Below are 20,207 nucleotides of genomic sequence, written 5' to 3' on the forward strand. Positions count from 1 at the left end.
CATAATAATAGTACAATGCTCCTCCTTGTGGATAGGAGGAAGGCTGTTGAGACATCACAACATGTAGTCCAGGAGGTAAGTGAGCCCAGTGTCCACATCATGGACACTAAATATTAAATATCTAAAAACCCACATAAAAACCCCCAGGAAAGTGTTTCTTGTCTCCCAAACAGTATTACAATAGGATCTGGTTGCAAATGGGATGAAGTGTCCATTTAAATAATCTACATTTTAACAATATTCATTATTTAACATTAAATAATCAAAATGTTAACAATTGCATTGTATGATGCTGACCGGTAGGCTACACACTTTTCTATATGAAAATTAAATATTTTATTTTATTTAATATTTTATTGATAAAAAGACAAAGACAATAAAACAGGAAAGAAAAAAGACAAGGGAAAAAACCTAAAAGGGACAAAAAAAACAAAACAAAACAAAAAAGGCTGCATTTTTTACAAGAATACATTCAAAATATTGTTTTATTTAATACCTATAATAATTATTTCTCTAGAATTATTCATCAGTATAGTTCCTAAAATGACCCTGTGATGTACATGAGTATACGTCGGATTACATGAGCACAACTCACAAGATTGAGATTTTCCAGCCTCGTCTTTGCGCGTAAAATGCAGACGTGCACTGTGAATCTGAATGGACCAAGAGGGATATCATGCAGCTGGGACAGTTGGACACGAGGTGTACGCGACCGGAGGGAAGAACAGTAGCATGAACAACGGTGATCAGGTTGAAGTTAGTCTAGCGTAGCCAGACAACTTCACAATCTCCGAATGCTATATAGAGTGGAACTACACTCCTACACCAGTGTTTGTCATTTCCGTTCAAAAAAAATATTTTAAAATATCTTTAGAGCTTATTTTTTTATTTCCATTTCTGCTCAGCAGCAAGCTATATACAGTATATGCTTGGATGATTTCGATTTACATTAGGATAAATCTTTGCGACTGTAAAGACGAAACGGAACTGGGTAGACCTTCCGTTGCTCCAGACTGTATGATGGAAGCATTTGAAAATTAATTGCGACAAGCAACAGTCTGGCAATGCGAGACTAGGTTGATGTTGACGTCTTACAACACAGTGTCTTTGCGCTGGAGGAAGTTGTCTCCTCCAGTGACACCTGGAAATGGAGAACCTCACCTTCAGCTTAACCTCAAGGTGAGGTTCAGGCACTGGGACCACACTGTCTACCTCTGGAGAAGGTTTTCTTACGGCAACATGCTTTTTGCTTTTGATGTCGACACCCACAGATGGCTCAAACCGCAGGTTTCTGGGACTGTTTCAGAGGTGAAGTACTACCACTCAGCCTGTGTCTTGGGGAAGGTCATGTATATTCATGATGGATAATTTGGACACCACCACAATGGTCTGGTCTTTAACAATCTGGGAACCCATGGGCAAAAAAGAGAGAAAACATAGCACTCTCTGCTGTTTGTTTCATTTGAATTTGCCTCTGGGGGAAGGCCTCAATAGAATGTGGATAACAGGATGTTGGCCCGTTTAGCTCGTCCTCAGCCCTCCACTTCCTGTGATGTACCTCTTTGGAGGATACAAACTCATTCCAATGGTGGCGCATACAAATACACATCCTCTGATCATTTTAGCAATGGTTGTTCCTCGTGTGTGCATATCTCTGCACACACACACACACACACACACACACACACACACACACACACACACACACACACACACACACACACACACACACACACACACACACACACACACACACACACACTCACTCACTCACTCACTCACTCACTCACTCACTCACACACACACACACACACACACACACACGAAAATTATGTTTTATTATTTCGTTCAATAAATCTAGCAAACACATTTAGTTTACATAGATGCAGATGCTTATAAGTTACAACAACCAGATTTGATAAAATATTAATTGAAAAGATACAGCCTTTAAAAGCAAATCCAATTGCCACGAATAAATACCATGCATTAGAACCAGTGGAGCAAAACAAATATATATATATTTTTTGATTGTCATGTATACTGTAAAACACAGCGGTCATCCATGTTGTGATGATTGATGATGATGCAAGGCACTAGGCAGTCATTAATGAACAGCCATTGATTGACCACACATGGCTCACAAATCAATACTTGAGGAGAGGAAAGTGTCCATTGAAAGTGGCTCCACTGGCCTAGGCCGTGGCTCAGCGGTCCAGGCACCTTGGCTGGTAATCCAGTCTGGCAGTGTGCCGCGGGTTCGACTCCCGATCCAGACGGCCTTTACTGCATGTCATCCCCCCATCTCCCAATTTCCTGTCAGCCTACTGTCTGTCCCTCCATAAAAAATATAAAATAAAGGCGAAAGCCATAAAAAAAAAGAAAAGTGGCTCCACTATTTCACACCTCATTGTTTCTGATGGCAAACCCTCATTTCCCTTTACATGCTGAGGCAATGTTCCAAGACTGGATTGATATGAGGCTCTGCATTGCACTAAAGTGCCTGGTTGCCATATTTCCATATAAATATGGAGAATATCTCAAGTTGTGCATATAATTCTCCCAACCATCATCTACTTATGTTAATAACAGCAATACGCCTTGGCATTCATCCACTCCTCAAATCACGCTCCCGTTACTTTACCACTGCCGCCCGGCCCCTAACGCCACTCTGTGTTAAACACAGTTAATATACCATGACCATCTCAATGCCCTTGGGGCTCCTTACCATACTTTAGCCTATACTTACTGTAATCACTTTCTAATATCAATGCAGAATGAAAATACCGGCCCGGGCCACTGGTGTAGTGGTCTGGGCACCTAGGCTGCAAAAGGCCTGACAGCATGTTGCGGGTTTCGAATCCCGACCTTTGCTGCATGACACTCCCCATCTCTCTCCCCATTTCCTGTCAGTATACTGTCCTATAAATAGGCATAAAAGCCCAAAACAAATCATTAAAAAAAATAATCATATACATTCAATATAAACATAGTGTCTGGACTCGGGAGTAACTTTTTTCTTCCTGTTTGTTTATCTTTCCTACTTCTTCTTGTACAGGTGGTTGAGCCAGGAGAAACTGAGGCGAGGAGGGCGCTCGCTGAAAGTGCAGGAGGTGGAGGTGGAGAGTGGAGGGCCGGTCTGAATCAAACTCCCTGTTCCAGTCTCCACCTGGAGAGGAGAGTGACAGCAGATCACTTTAAAATCCTGAGCGTTCATTTAACTCTGAGACTGAGAGTGTACATGTTACATTTGACTAGCACTCTAATGCATTCTCATAAACAATACAGCATGTTATATACATTTGGGAAATTGGGGTTTACTTTGAACAATGAAATCCCCCCCTGCCAGAATGTTCAGAATGAATCCACACTCAACCAAGCTCCGCAATACTGGGATACTAAAATATATCATCACCATCCATATACATTTAATTTCAGTTTACAGTCATCTGGGGCATTGCAAGTATAGCTGGTTTTGAATGTTAAGACATTTTACGTGTATATTTTTAAACCAATATTATACCAAGTACAGTCAGTAGTAGCCTATGCCCAACTAGAAAAATGTCATGATGGTTATCTGGCAGACAGCTGCTTCTTCAGCAGTTACGGAAAACATGCCTCATTTAAAATACAAATTTCCATATGATTATTAAAAAAAATCAACGGATATTGTTGTCTACAGTTAAAAGTAGTATGCAAAAATCTGAAGTTGTCCCTCAGCTGTTGCCCTACCTTTCATAGTTACTGAAGCAACCATATTATTGCTTTATGGTTGTCAAAGAACACGAAAACAGAACAGATATTATGGCAATCTTTTGTCATGCAGTGAGAGGCTCAAGACCAAGATCGATACTATTAGTAAATGTGGAAAGTGAATAAATCCACAGAGCAAAGACAAAATAAGTTAATAACGGGACCTGGGTCCTAGCTTTAAGACAACTAGTAAAGTAAAAGCCAGACACAACAATATCTGCAGTCTTTTAGTTGGGTCATTAGCATGAACGTAACCTTTCTACCACTAGGTGTCAGGAGAGGGAAGGATAAGTTATTATTTTACCTCTGAAAGCCTCTCTAACGTCTGTAAACAAAAACATACACTAAAAGGAAAATAAATCAAAAGCGAAGCTTGTTGATTATTACTTCCAGTACTAAAATACATTATGAATTGCAATTTCAAGAATCCCTATAATGGAGCCTGTATACAACAGTTCATTCACTGCATTCTTATAATGTTAAAGACAATCAAAACTTTGCAGATTACCTGTCATTTTTGTCCTACTGATTAAAGGTATTTTATCCCCAAAAGCAAAAACAAGACTAGACAATCCAAATGCTGCAGTTAGAAGAAGTAAATCTAATGCAGCATCCTCTCAATTACCCAGCAAACATTTAGCAACTGGTTAAAGTTTATGCAAGGACATATTCCAAAGTCCTTGCTGACCCAGGCCTACTGTATCTGTGTGTGTATACCTGAGCAGCGAAGCAGTGTGGATGGATGGATGTCCACGTGGGTTTATGTGAGAATGAAACGGCCCATGTAAGCCCATATTCTCTGCAGAATGACCAGGAGGGCCAACAGGTAGAACACCATTGTGATAATCTGGAGAGAGGTGGAGGTATGGAAGGGGGGGAGTGGATGGGAAGGAGGATGGAGAGGGAATGGTGGAGAGAAGTATGGAGGGAGAGAGTTTGGTAGAGCGATGGAGAAGGAACAGTAGAAGGGCATGATGATGGAAGTGGAAATAGATTGAGGGACAAGGTACAGAATGAAACAGAAGAAGAGGGAAGAGAGGGTGGGAGGAAAGGGGAGAGCTGGTGTGATGATGTGCAGCATACTGTAAAATAAACATTGTGTATAAACATATAGCTCTATATGGGAGAAAGAAAGGAAGAAAGAAGGATGTGCTTCCTTTCATTCTTACTTTCTTTCCCCCCAAAACATGGCGATGGTACAGCAGAACAGCAGTGTGGTGATGCTGCTGAAGCAGTGTCTCGGCCACATTGCTTTGGTGACTCAGCGAAAACAAGGAAGAGAAGGAGAATGTGGAGGCATATAGCGGCGTCAGTTGGTGGATGGAGAGCCTGGTCAACGAGTATGATGATGATGATGGCGATGATGAAGATGATTGACCCAACTGACCTGAGGACAGACAGAGGAGGTGGGGTTCACTCCACTCTCATCACCGTTCGCCTCCTCCGTCTTGGACTTGCTGTCTTCAGGTTGTTTTCTAATCTCATCTAAGTCCTGGTTACTCCGTTTTAACTCAGACATTCCAGCCTCAGGCTCTGAATCTCTCCCCTCCTCTTCTAGGGAACTATCCTGCTCATGTGATTCCTCCGCGTTACTGACTCCGCTGTCATCAGTGCTCTCTGCGAGATCTAGCTCAGCCTCACCGGTATCTCGATTACAGCTCCCTTCCATCGGTATGCTCTCCTCCTGCTCTGGTCCTAGGCTATCTTTGTCCAGCTCTGCACTTCTCTCTTCAGGCTCTACACTACTCTCTCCCAGCCCATCATCAGTCATCTCTGTAGCTTCTGCATTACATCTCATCCCTGAAGCACTTACTTTGAGCCCAGAGAGAGCCTCTCCACACCATAAACCACTGTCCTCTAACTCCTCTCTATTTGTGTCATTCTCTAAACTACCGTCCTCCCCGAGCTCTAAGAATCTCCCCTGCAACTGCAGCCCAGGCCCAGCACCATTTCCCTCCGCCGAAGTGGACTTTGTAATCCCTTCACTTTTGGCAGAACTCTCCTCCAGTCCTGAACTATTTTCCTCCACTTTCATGCGGCCGTCTCCCACCCCACCCTCCTCGGCCCCAGATAGATACACCCACCCCCCATGGATGTCCTCATTATCTTCCTCCATGGGCTCCATGTCTCTTGCTATCTCCCTAGTCAGACCTTCTGGGAAGTGTCCTAACTCGGTAGGTACCGGGTGGGTTGGGGGTTGAGAGTGAAGCTGAGCAGCAGGGAAAGAGAGTGAGAAAGGTGGGTATGGGCTTAGAGGAGGCTCTTTTTGAGGATGTTGCTGGATGTTACGCATATTCTGTTGTTGGGGAAATGACTCAGGCTGAGGCTCAAACAGAATTTGGGGTTGGGGCTGAGCCTGAACTGCAGACACAGATGGTGTCGGAGGTGGAGGCTCTTGGATGTTAAACTGGGGTAGGAGGGAGGATCCTTGAACCTGTTCTTGCAATTGTGTTTGCATTTGGGCTGACCCTTGAGCCTTGGCCTGGGTCAGGGCCACAGGAAGGGGTTCCCCTGCAAAGCTGGAATATGGTGAGTATATCTGATTCTCCAACTCATAAACCGCTGGCAGGATGTCTGTGGGGACAGCTAGGCCAGGGCTCATCCCGTGCCAGGTATTGGGTCTGTACCAACTGGGGTAGAACATAGCATGCTCTTCCTCCCTTTCTGCACTCCCATCTTCCTCTTCTTGAGCTTCCATTTGTTCATCCTCTTTTGATACTGTCTGTGTCTGGGCATGGTTGATTGCTTTCCCATCACCTGTACCATGCTCTGCCTCTCCCCTCTCAAACTGATAGACGAGGGGAGACAGGAATTATAGTAGACAGACAAAATGTGAATATTATATTGATATCAAATATGAGGTTGCATGAGTGAATGCTTCTGAGGGATGGTACAGTGAATGACAATGTCAGCATATGAAAAAGGACATATAGGAGCAATAGCACTTTATCTAGAAAATAACATTGTTTACATTGTTTGCAGGATACCTTCCCTGCGAGGTGTCAGTAAAGTGTCACATTCATTAAACTGAGACATTACAAAAATAACTTCAAAATGTATCTACTGTCCCGATGTGTTTTTGGTCCAGTAAGGTATGTGGTAGCATCTCTGCCGATAATGTTAACTGATAAAAAGCCTTACGTAATTTACTGTGATATTTTAAACTGGTATTAAATGTAATGGTATTAAAGTTAAAGAATGTGGTACCTGTTGCATGCTCATTCCATCCTGCTCTTCACATTGATGTATAACCTTGACAAGTTCAGGTTGTGCCATCTTCTTCTCCTTTCCTTTCTCATCTTTCTTCGATAGATGGACTCCCTGCTGGTCCTCCAGAACCAGGTCGTCTGGCCTGAGTTCCATAACCTGCTCATTATGGCCCACAGAGTCTATGATTGAAACCACCGGTACTGTAGATGAGACTGGTGGTTCTGAAAGAGGTTCTAAGGCTGCCGGCGGAGTGGGATGCATTTCTAGGCTCTGGACTGTGGGCAATGGAAGCTTTTTAGGCTCAAAGTGCTTCAGTACAATGGGTTCTTTAGGTTCCAGGTTCTGAATAGCAGGTTCTAGGAGGTGTTTAGTTTTCAAGTTCTGAACAGTGGGTTCCAGAGGCTGCTGCAGTGCTCCTGACTGCGGTTCATCAAGGTGGGATTCAGGATCTGATTCTAGTTCTGGTTCTTCATGAACGTCCTCTTTAGCTGAAAAGAGTCAAATTAACGTTAAAAAAAATTAATTTAAATTAACCATGTTTTCAAATGATATGATCAACATTCTGTTATCTATTTCTGTGCTTTAAATGCTGAATTACTATAGTACCATACAATTTGTATTCAAAAGTTACAACAAAATATTCTTATGGGAAAGAGAAAAAACTAAAAGAAAAATACAAGAAAAAGTATATACCTGTCAATTATTTACCGGTACTACTAAGTATTTTGAAAGTATACATATTCTAATGAATGAATCTTCTCCATTTTCTGTACTCAAATGCAGCAACTTTATTGGTTTGTCTTTACCTTTGATGAAGTCTATGCCGTGCAGGGTTCTCTCTTGATGTTTGAAGTTGAATGTGTAGGGGCTCATGTTGTCGTGGTCTGCTTTACGAGTCTCCACTGGACAGGAACTGGTTGCGGTCATCACTCTGGTGTTTATGGGGGGAGGGAGAGAAATGAGGCTGAGCACACGTTATAAAAAAGTTAATAATTAATTAATAACGGGAAGTCCTATCATTGATTGATTGATTGATTGATTGAATACTTTATTGAAAATATATATTTCAAAAGGATACATTCACAAGAAAGCTGTTAGGCTTGTTTCCATTGTGGTCCTCTTGGGGAAAGGGGAAGGGGAGCAACAGACAATAAACGGTACAATACAGACAAAAACAGGAGGCAAAAAACAAACAAAACAAAAACACAAGAAACAGGACAAAATGCATATAAACTGACCAATAAAACTGGATTTCTTTTATTTTTTCATTTATGCCATTTATCTATTCTACACTATATTTACACTATGTTTTCGGCCAACCATCTTTTTAATGTGGATTTAAAAATATCAAAGGAACTGGTCACCAGGCAAGCCATTCCACTGAACTGCTGCAGAGTACAGGAATGATGTTTTTCCCATATTGTTATGAAAAAGGCAGGGTTTAAAATCAGTAGGGCTCCCTCTGGTGTAGTGCCTGAGAGTATCACTAACCGTTGAAAAATAGTCACTGAAATATTTGGGTGCTATATTATTTCTAATTCTGTGAACTAGACACATTTTAAATTGGGATACTCTCTCCTCCACTTTAAGCCACCCCAGACTGGTGAAGTGGGCAGGGAGAAGGTGAGTTCTAGGATGCAACTTCAGGATCACTCTAACCAATTTATTTTGAGAGGTCTGGAGTTTCTTCTTGAGGGTCATAGAAATGCCAGTATACCAAGATGTACAGGCATAGTCAAATAGACATTGTACAAGAGCCCCAGCCAGGATCTTTAGGGTGTTTGTATCTAAAAGGCTAGATATTCTAGCTAAAAATGTTGTTCTTTGGCTTACCTTTGAAACTACTTTTTGTGCCATATTTTCTCCTGAAAGCTTATTGTCCAAAATGCACCCCAGGTAAGTAATGGATTCCTTGGCTGCCACTTCCAAGTCCCCCACCACTATTTTAAACCCAGGAGACTTCTTCAGTTTGTAATTTGACCCAAAGAGAATGGACTCAGTTTTACCAAGATGAAGAGACAGTTTGTTGTCTGATAGCCAGACACTGACTTTAAGGAGTTCAGCACTAAGTAGCTTTTCGACCTCTGTTTTCTCCTTATGAGAGACTACCAGTGCTGAATCATCCGCAAAAAGAAGTAAGTTGCAGTCAACGGCTGACTTCATATCATTGACATATAATAAAAAGAAAAGTGGACCTAAAATGCTCCCCTGGGGGACCCCACAGGACAGGGTGCCATTCATGTCTATACCACCCGTTTCCTTCCCATCAAGTAGGACCTCACCCACTGAAGTGATACACTGTCAAAACCCAAAGCCTTAAGTTTATTCAAAAGAATGTCATAGTTCACCGTGTCAAATGCCTTCTGGAGGTCCAACAACACCATGCCACAGTATTTCCCTTTATCCACCTCTAGTCTAATATAATCTGTTAGATAAAGCAAACAGGTGTCGGTGGAGTGGGACTTTCTAAAGCCCGATTGCAAATCAAACAAGAGGTTGTGTCAAATAATGATTAATTTGCTCATGTATAATCCGTTCCACAACCTTTGAGACGGAACATAAAATTAATATAGGTCGATAATTTCCGGGATCCGATTTGGTTCCCTTTTTGTACAAGGGTACAACTCTTGCAGCCAATTTAAATAGACTGGGAAAGTGGCCTTGTTCAATTGATAAATTGGTTAGGTAGGTTATGCAGGGAGCAATAACTTCAGCTGCATCAACTAGAAATCTTGCCGGGATGTTGTCATGACCCGCAGCCTTTCCAAGTTTTAGGGCTTTGAGTTTTGTCAGTACCTCTTCCTCTGTTACTTTACTCAGGGAGAAAGCATCAGACTGGACTCCCATTTGCTGGTAAAAGCTGTGGATCCCTTGTGGATCACCAAACTTATTAGTAGCAGCAGGAAGTTTCTGCACCAATGTATTTGCTATGTTTGTGAAGAATTAATTAAATCTACATGCAACTGTAGCTTTATCATATGTTATAGACCCATTTACCTCTAAGCCTATGCTACTTTGTTTCATTTTGGGATTTTCCTGGGTCCCTAAAGGTTTTAGGGTTGACCACAGCTTTTTCGGATCATTCTTATGCTCCTCAATTTTAGTCTTAAAATAGTCCTTTTTTGCCTCAATTACCATTCTCTGTACCTTATTTCTAAGAATTTTATATTTAGATTTTTTTGAACTTACATAGTGTTTTATTTCTCAGGTGAATGGTATTCAAAATATTTTTATTTATCCAAGGTTGGGTTCTCTAGTGTTTAGTCCTAGTCTCCTTTAACGGAGCAGCATTGTCAAGCTCATGTAGGAATATCTTGTGAAAACGTTCCCATGCTACATCTACATCACAACAATTTGTGATGGTGGTCCAGTCTTTGTTCTTGAGTTTGTCAATAAATGGGGTACTCTCATAACCTTTAAGGTTTCTACTCTTTATAGACTTATGGCAATTTATGGGGGACCTCTTGACCTTTCTAGTGCAGAAAGTTAAAAAATGGTCGCTAATACCATACACAATGACTCCACTGTGAATGATTTTGTGTTTATCCGAAACCATTATAAGGTCAATAACAGTTTCACTATGTTCAGTTACTCTAGTGGGATCTCTAATTGGGTTAAATCATGCGTTTTCAGAAAGTGATTTAGATTAGATCTTACTATTATTAAAATCAATATTGTCCTGATATAGAGAGAGGATATAACAAAGCGCTAGGAAGAAAAGAAGAAGAGAGTATGAATTGAATATAAGTATAAGTAGATTGAGACAACTGCAGAAGAAGGAGACGCCGATTTACAAACGCCTTCTAAACCGTTTTCAACAGTTTTCTGAAACAGATATATTGCTAATCAGTCGTTCTCAAACTTTTTCACGTCAAGGACCCCCCCACCCAAAATGATATGTACAGTATTTGGCCGCAGACACCCCCATTTCAATATATCCAGGGACCCTCAGAAGCAAAGATTTGAGTTAAAGATGTTCGCTTTAAAATATATATATATTCCAAGAGTTGCACAAATGATCACAATTTTACAAAAATAGAAGATCTACAAGCTCATAGTGTGGCAGGAAGTGACACGCTATTTTTTAACACTTATGGGTGTGTATACACCATAGAGTAATAAAAGGATAGAGACCGAAGCGCTAGCCCCGCCCCCAACCAATAATGTGCTATGACTGTACTGTATATAAAATGACACTGATGCTTTCACGGTTTTAATGAATTGGAGATATGGGAGAGGAGGAGGAAGTGGGAGGTAATTGAAAGAGGAAAGATGGTAGGAGACAATGGTGGACGAGAGGTAGATTGTGAGAAGTGTGCAGTCAACTTTGATAAAGCAAATCCCTGTACCCTGAATTTGTTAACAAAACAGAATTTATGGAAACTCATTTACCTCGATGTGTGTAATCACTGTTTTCTACAAAATGTTTGACTTACTTTGCTATTAGCTCTCTGGAATTCTGAAAAAGGAAAGGAGAGAAAAAGAGAGATTAGAGAGAGGGGAGAAAGACAGCAATATTAATAATGATTTAGGAAAAAAAAGTGGAACCTCAACTTGTAATTGAAAATTCATTAACTCATTAACACACTCGCACACACACACTGTACCTGCACAAAGTCAGCCATGTTTGGTTCTTCCATGCTCTTAACAGCCATCTCCATCAGTTTGGTGTTGGCCTCTACACTGTCTCCATAGCAATGTACCAGCGACTGCATGTGGCCTGTCTTCTCTTCCTCCTCTGAGCTGATTTTCTGAATCATCACCTTGGAGATCATGATGATGAGGAGGAGGGTAACCACAACATCATAATGATTAATAGCTAAAAAATAGTGGATTTAGTACAAGTTGGAACAGTTATTGTTTAAAATCTTTTTTGGGGAAAACAAGAGTGTAGAAATATTTTTCATATTTGCCCAAAACAGGCATGCCAGTGTAAATATGGTTAAAGACATTCCATAAAAGGTGTGTTCCTTAATTCTGTCCAGTCAAACACAACAGCCTAATAGTCTGATAGCAGAACAGATACCTTGCGCCTCTCCTTCAGGATGGACAACATGCACTCAAACTTCTCACACAGACTCTGCTTCTGTGTCTTACAGTTCTCCTGGAAGAGACGAGAGAAGAGGGTTTATATAGCACTCAACAGGACATTCTAAATCTGATGGAGAGAACACGCACGCACGCACACAGACAAATACACAACACACACACTAAAGCTCTCACGCACGAAAGCACACACGCACGCACCTCTATGCTCTTGCAGCTGTGCTCCAGGTCATTGATGAAGGCCTGGACTTTGTTGTTGACGACAACAAGAGTATCAACCTCCTCATTCAACTCAGCCTGCAGAAACAGCCAGGAAATAGCAGCAGTAATAAGTAAGTGAGCTTTTTGAAACCTGTAACATAGTCTCTGGCTCACACTAAAAGGTTCCTAATGTAAACACAGAGTTGGGGAAAACAGCTTTTTGTTTTAGTGCCCCAACCACCATTGATTGCAGACTTACCCATAAGTGTCTGCAACTGCTTTTAAATGTATTATATCATGGATGAAGAAATGTTGATGTTCTATTAATCTGTATTGTTTTTGTTTATTGCCTTGAAAATGATGTATTATGCTGTATCTCGACGACACTGCAAATGAGGGTAACCTCAATGTCTTTTGAGAATAAACAAAGGTGAATGAAGGAATGAAACAGGACTTACAAGTTGCTGTACAACGAGGAACCCACAGTATTAAACCCATACTAAAAATGCATGAATGTCGTACCTTCCGCTGCTTGTAGACATCGGGGAGAGGGGCCACCTCGCAGGACTGGTGGGCTCCAAAGACCTTGCAGAGAGAGCAGGTAGGAACCTGGCAGCTCAGGCAGTAGATGTTCAGCTTCTCTCCCTCGTGGTCGGAACATGTCATCGTTACTGGAGCCTGGCCTGCCTGGGGCTGCGGAGGAGGAGGGAGAGAACTGAGGACACACAGAGAGAGGGAGGTGGAGGGAGAGGTGGACAGGAACATGGAGGAGAAGAAAAAGAGGGAGCAAAATGGCCGCCATGAGAATGGTCAACACGCACCCACGGCTTTGCTGTCAGGTCTGTGATTGATTAAAACATCCAAAACCGATATGGCTACTGCATAAGGCATCTGCTTATACTTATATAAGTATAATTGTCTGTGTGGAAAGCAGAGCTTCATCATGTATGTGTTGTTCATCTAACAATGGACCCTGAGGCTGTTCTCACCAGCAGGTGTTGTTGTTGCTGTTGTTGGTGACTTCCTGTTTGTAGACGTCGATGATGTTCTCCACCAGGAGGTTGCGCTGCAGGCCATACACCCCGTGGCGGTCCAGCACCACTTCCTGTCTGCAGGACGGACAGCGGAAGCGACCGCTGTGCACCGACATGGTGGTCCGAGCCTGGTACAGAGAAGGCTGTAAAACACACACACACACACACACACACACACACACACACACACACACACACACACACACACACACTTATACACACACACCTTTATTTGCATTCACATTTTACAAGACATTTCTTGAACACAAACAATATAGTGAAAAAACAAGTGCTTCAGGATACAGATCACAGGTACAGAAAGCATCACCTTCTCCATATATGGCGACTGCCAATTACTGCAGACACTGAACAGAATTTTGCCGATGCCTTAGCTCTCGGCTTGGGCATGCCTGCAATCTGCAGGCCCCTCACGACTGATTTGTGGACATTACAGAGGCTTCCAAATATGAACACTAGTAGTTTACATTTGTAGCCAAGCTGTATAATAGCATCCTTAAGACGCTGGTACTTAAGCACCATGGTAAGGAATGCATTCACACACACACACACACACACACACACACACACACACACACACACACACACGCACAGGGAAGAGAGACAGACAGACGAGCAGATCAGGGAGCTGAAATATTGTATAACGTATGACACAACATAAACATTCCTCTGTTCCCAATCTCTCCATTAAGAGAGCACACTGGTCTCTGCCAGTTGTTGTATGCTGCTATTTCAGTCATGTTTGCTCGTAGTATTAACATTCATCTCATCTGAGGTCAGTGTTCCAGAGTTTCTAGAATCCGTTTCTCCCTGGATGATGCAGTAAGAGCTGCTTTAGGATCCGTTGCTGGGGCAAAGGAAGATATTGGGAGGATAACGTCTCATGTCATCTTATATCACATTATGTAAGAAGAGAAGGTCACACCTACACAAACATAATGTATGTACTGTATGTATGTATGTGTCATGTGGAGAGAGAGAGAGAGAGAGAGAGAGAGAGAGAGAGAGAGAGGGGTCCCCTGGCAAATCAGGAATGTTCTAATTTGGACAAACAGCCAATTGAGACTATTCACACAGAAGTTTGTAAATATATATTAAAAACTCCAAATAATGCATGCAGAGCGGAACTTGGCCAATTCCCTCTCCTAATTAACATCCAGAAAAGAGCATTAAAATTCCATAAGCACCTTCAAAATAGTAACCCCACCTCCTACCATCACCAGGCCTTAAAATGCGAAGAGGAGAACATGAGCAGGAGTCCCCTCAGTCAGCTGGTCCTGAGTCTTACCCCCACCACCCCTCCCCTGACTAAAACAACCTCTACTAACCAAATTATCACATATTGGAAAAACAAAAACCCAAAGTAAATTAGAATGCTATTTGGCCCTCAACCGAGAATACACAGTGGCAAATTACCTGACCACTGTTACTAATCCAAAACTGAGGAAGATGTTGACTATGTACAGACTCAGCGACCACAGCCTGGCAATAGAAACAGGCAGACACAGACAGAACTGGCTGCCTAGAGAAGACAGACTGTGTTCACTCTGCTCTCAAGGGGAGGTGGAGACAGAGCTACATTTTGTGTTACAATGCGACAAGTATAAAGACATCAGAGAATCATTATTCCCTACATTTTAAGAAAAATATAAAGAATTTGAATCCACCATTAATAACTCATCACTCCAATATGTTCTGGGAGAACAGTCCAAATGCACAGTTTTGGCAGCAAAATATGTGTGGCGTTGTCATCAACTAAGGGACAGCCAGTGGACAGAAGAGACAGGTATATCTGTCTGAACAGGGTCATTAAGTTGCTGTTATGTTTATGTTTGTTAATTTATTTTCATTGTTACTGTATACTATAGCTTGTTGGATGTTTGTTGTTGGGATGTTTTGAAATTGAAATTGAATTGAGAGAGACAGACAGACAGACAGACAGACAGACAGACAGACAGACAGACAGACAGACAGACAGACAGACAGACAGACAGACAGACAAATCTGACTTGAAATAAGTGGAGAGATGAGAGAATGAAGGGTGCAGGCAGGGAGGTGAGGGAGTGAAGAGAGGGAACAGAGGGGAGAGGAGAGGATGGTGTCCTGAAATAGTTTTCTTTAATAAGCTACAGCTGCTGCTTGGCCTGAGTAATGGATCAGAGAGAGAGAGAGAGAGAGAGAGAGAGAGAGAGAGAGAGAGAGAGAGAGAGAGAAATACTCAGTACTCAGAATACTCAGTACTGGTAAAGTGAGGTTTAGAGGCTGGAAAACTTGAAATGAAAAATGTTGTTAAAATGTTGTTTTATGTGTGGGTATGTATTACTGAATGGTTAGGGGTGAGCACAGTAAGTACGAATGGTATAATGAGGCTTTAGGAGGATCTGGGAGGTCAGGAATGATTAGGGAACCGGGGGTACGCCATGTTTGTCAGGGGGCGAAATAGCAATTACCTAAATAATAATAATAATAATAATAATAATAAATAGAGATTATTATGGAGTCAATCACACACACACACACACACACACACACACACACACACACACACACACACACACACACACACACACATATATAAAATATACATTTATTGTTATTGTAAATAGTGTAAATAGTAACATATCACAAATGGCCCAATGGGGCTGGGACTGGACTGGTGGATGATGTGTAGGGACTGGGGAATGTATTAAAAAACATGTTTACAAGTTGGAGGGACTGTGGTTAAGACTATATGGCAATGGTGTGTGTGTGTGTGTGTGTGTGTGTGTGTGTGTGTGTGTGTGTGTGTGTGTGTGTGTGTGTTACACATATTGCACAATTGTATGTACTGTACAGTATGTCATGTATTTTGAGTTGAAAACATCTGTAAGATGAGTAACCCCTTGGTCTGTGTGTGTGTGTGTGTGTGTGTGTGTGTGTGTGTGTAGTTGTGCATCTCTTACATGTGTCCACTGACACTAAAGCTTGAAGGGGTTAAAGGTGATGAACATGAGCATGGCGCAAGCAGAGTCTATAGGGTTTCATTCCCACATGCCACACTCATTTCACACACACACACACACACACACACACACACACACACACACACACACACACACACACACACACACACGCTTTTCTTGCATCCAGTAGTTTAGATCAGTTTCCTTCATGCTCCAAGACTCACTATTGGCCTGTATGTCTGCCTGTGCAACAAACAACTTGTGACTCTGAGTATATATAGGAATATAAACTTTATATAAACTTTATTACAGTATTTAGTGTGTGTGTGTGTGTGTGTGTGTGTGTGTGTGTGTGTGTGTGTGTGTGTGTGTGTGTGTGCGCGCGCGAGTGCATTTTTGAGTGTGTGTGTGTGTGTGTGTGTGTGTGTGTGTGTGTGTGTGTGTGTGTGTGTGTGTGTGTGTGTGTGTGCAACAGGGACAGCGTGCGCTACAGTCCCGTTGACTGTGAATGCAGAATGACACGTGGAAGTGACAGTGGTGGATGTCATATCACTGGTCAGGTGAGATGCCTGCCATGTTAATTCACCTCGGTCATGCTGGCTGGCTGGTCTGTGTTTGTGGAATCACAAGACCACATGAGTCAAAGGCTTCACTCAGACCTGCACAACAGATTGTTGTATAGCTGATGCATGAGACGTATTGACTGATGCAAGCTCGCAATTCATTTCCAATGGGAGTCACATGGTTTCACACAACTTTTTTGTTGTATGAAGGGGGAGGGGGGCAGTCGAAACACAGCCGAAAGGCGTACAACAAAAATGTTGTGTCAAACCATGTGACTTCCATTGGAAATGCATTGGGGCGGCCATGACACTTACCCTTTGTTTACATCTACCATGCAACATTGTTGTATGCTAGATGTGTAGGTGTGAGTGAGGCTGTGAGGCCTAATCCTTCGAAGCCAGGCAAAGAAGAATTGTTGATGGATGAAGTGGTCTTTCCAACATGTCTGTCTGTCTATCCATCTATCTGCCTTCCTCGTTTCTTATAGCTCAAGCACTTAACTGCATGTTAACACACACGCGCGCACGGACAGCTTATAAACAATCACATCATCCAGAATATAGGTCAAACAGCATGTGTTTCCAAACTATGTCGCTGTATAAGTACTGGTAATCCACAGTGCGCACACACCTGTTGGGGATGTGATATGGGCTTTGTTCGAATTTGTCTTTGTTATTGTGTGTGTGTGTGTGTGTGTGTGTGTGTGTGTGTGTGTGTGTGTGTGTGTGTGTGCATGCAAATCCCCCTCCTTATCTGTCTCTCACTTCAATCCAAAATGCATGAACAATTTTGTTTTAAGTTGCCACGACATATTATAGTACCAGTCATAGAGTAATCAAGCAAATAACACATAACCAAACAGGTGAATGAAAACAAGTGAATAATTCATCACACACACACACACACACACACACACACACACACACACACACACACACACACACACACACCTGGTACAGCTCGTTGGCACATTTCCTGCAGAGGTTGTGCTGACACGGCAGGATGACCACGGGCTTGGTGAAGATGTCCAGGCAGATGGGGCAGAGGAGCTGCTTCTGCAGGGTTCCCAGGGCCATGTCGACCCCCTCAGCTCCCTGGAAGCCCTTCAGCGGCCTCAGCTCCACGGGCACAGCCATGCTCACTCGGCCGGAGGATGTCAAGAAAGTAGTAGAATGTAGTAGTCTGTATGGAGCCGTGTGGGGTACGTCTATACTCTGTTTGGGTATCTATATTTAGTAGCCGTGTATAGCCATTTGTCTGTCGATCGGTCTGTTTACGTCTGTCTATATATCTGCCAGTCACTCAGTCTATTTATGTACATTCAAATAAGACAAACATCCATACGTAGCATGGAGTGGGCGGTCCATGTAAAAAATTAACAGAAACCGGAGAAGAGAGAAGCAGAGAGGATTTATCTTCTTTCCTTTTCTTTTTGCGTTCAGAAATTCTTGGTTCTTGAGTTTTAATCAGTCCATGAAGTGAAGTTTCGTCCAGTTTTCAAATCTTATAGAAATTGATCCCCTGCATGAAGCTTTTCAATCCATACCCTGCCAAATCACAGATAGAAAAATGTACATCACATGTGAATAAGAGGTTATTTCAATTAAATTTGTTTTCCTGATCCAGGACAACGGCTGGTATTGCTGAACAGACCACACATTTATTAGTCCTTAACATTGGAAAGCACGTTTTCTACGGCTAGGTGGCTCTGTAGCCACTGAAGGCGGCACGATGCTGGTACAGGAGACCAGACGCCTCTCTATTCTGGGATCTGGGGGTCACACTTGTATCTCTTCGTTTTCCACTTGGGCCAAAAGTGTCCCAGAGGCAACTTCAAGATTAGGACAAGTTTTCAGGGGGGATAAAGTACAGATCACTTTCGCGATTAGATGACTTTGTTGTGTTATCTGGCCACAAGAAAGTGTTGAGTGTGAGAAGACAAAGTGCATCCCAACCTGAGCCTCCTGGTCTCCCAGGCTGTGTGCCTGGTTACACAGACACCGGTCTGTTCAGGACTGTGAAGTCCTCCAGTGTCCTGGTTCCACTTTGCTAGGTGGTCTTCCAAGTACTCCTCTCCTTCTTTACTTCACCCTCGCTCAGTCAACGGACACTCCATTCCACCCTTCTGTTGTGTTCCCACAGGTACAGATCACTGTTAATATGTCTTTAGGTCGCCATCCGCCACAGCCAGGACAAGAAGGAAAGAAGGAGAGAGAGAGAGAGAGAGAGAGAGAGAGAGAGAGAACAACCAAGAGACTAAACTTAAAGGGGTGTTAGAGGTGGGGGTATCAGATTACAGCCAAGTTCCCAGGGGCAGTCCCTCCACGCTGACCCCAACACACAACCATACACACACACACACACACACACACACACACACACACACACACACACACACACAACCATATCGGGCATTGGGCGGTATGTGGATACATCATACCATGCCAGGCTGTGCTCTTTCTACAATTACCTCCTCTGAACCCCCCCACAGTCCCCCCCCCTACCCTATTAACCAGAGCCACACAAACACACTATATTAACAATTAAGGGCTCACACCGTGGAATAAATTGATACACACATTAGTTGATCAACTATTTTGTTTTATTTCCCACTTTCTTGGGATGGACAAAGTACACTTATATTTTATGTGCCCCGTTTAGACAGGGCACATCTGAGCCAGTTGAAAATGAAAATGAATGTATATTGTAGGCGGTAAACATAATACAGTTTATATGGGAAGACCGACAATCTGATCTCCGGCACCGTACAATACAGGCCCAGTAGCATGCTAGAATTAATAGAATAAAATCATGCAATATATCTGATATGATAATATATAATATGCTGTTGTTTTATGTCAGGTCATCTTGATAACATGACAATGTTGTGTTCAATTAACTCAGAGTGTACAAATCTAGCCAAGATATAATGCATCAGGTTTGATACCTGCATGGGCTGGTCTGGAATCCTGTAGTGTGACTGTGAGTCCACTGTGAGAACTGAAAGGCCTGGAAGACATCCCCACTAGACTGAGACACAATAATGAACATAGAATGGTGAGATCCTGTAGTGTAGTCACATGAAAGCAAGCCCAAATAAGCAACTAAACTTCAGAAACAAGCCCAAACTAAAGCAACGCGCAACTATGAATATGTAAGGTATTTTACAGGAAAACTAGCCCAAGGTCACTTATAATAAGCAGAACTGGCAACACTGCAAACCAGCACTGCACAGTGCAGGCTACTTGCATTGGGCAAAAAGCAAAAATGGTAGTCTGTTGCAATCTGACGGTTTTAAGTAGTCTTTGACTAGTCTGAACAAGGTGTGGAAGGACCTACACAGACCATACAAATATACTTTAATACTTGACTGAGTGATGAAGTCTAACAGCCTCATTGCTGCGGCCAGCAACCTGCTCAGCAGCAGTGCAATAACCCCAGT

General features: G+C 42.4%; 1 protein-coding gene across 3 annotated transcripts; it reads right to left on the minus strand.

The window, feature by feature from the left end:
* Positions 1 to 409: 409 nt before the first annotated feature.
* On the minus strand, positions 410 to 18,942 carry trim101 (tripartite motif containing 101). Of its 3 annotated transcripts, XM_080764514.1 has the most exons (12): positions 18,721 to 18,942; positions 17,716 to 18,312; positions 13,197 to 13,384; positions 12,730 to 12,922; positions 12,208 to 12,303; positions 11,987 to 12,064; positions 11,568 to 11,723; positions 11,397 to 11,419; positions 7,767 to 7,891; positions 6,958 to 7,448; positions 4,468 to 4,597; positions 410 to 3,166 (listed from the first exon to the last, which is right to left on the minus strand). In XM_080764514.1, exons 2-11 carry the CDS (start codon positions 17,899 to 17,901, stop codon positions 4,511 to 4,513), a joined length of 1,623 nt encoding a protein of 540 aa, XP_080620640.1. In that variant the 5' UTR covers positions 17,902 to 18,312; positions 18,721 to 18,942; the 3' UTR covers positions 410 to 3,166; positions 4,468 to 4,510. The 3 variants fall into 3 exon arrangements, with proteins under 3 accessions (XP_080620640.1, XP_080620639.1, XP_080620641.1); XM_080764513.1 differs by having other exon boundaries at positions 17,716 to 18,942; XM_080764515.1 differs by lacking the exons at positions 410 to 3,166; positions 4,468 to 4,597 and adding an exon at positions 5,011 to 5,137 and having other exon boundaries at positions 17,716 to 18,942.
* Positions 18,943 to 20,207: the final 1,265 nt, after the last annotated feature.

The sequence above is a fragment of the Protomyctophum bolini genome (genome assembly GCF_963924005.1).
Source record: "Protomyctophum bolini genome assembly, chromosome: 5".
In the NCBI taxonomy this organism is placed as follows: domain Eukaryota; kingdom Metazoa; phylum Chordata; class Actinopteri; order Myctophiformes; family Myctophidae; genus Protomyctophum; species Protomyctophum bolini.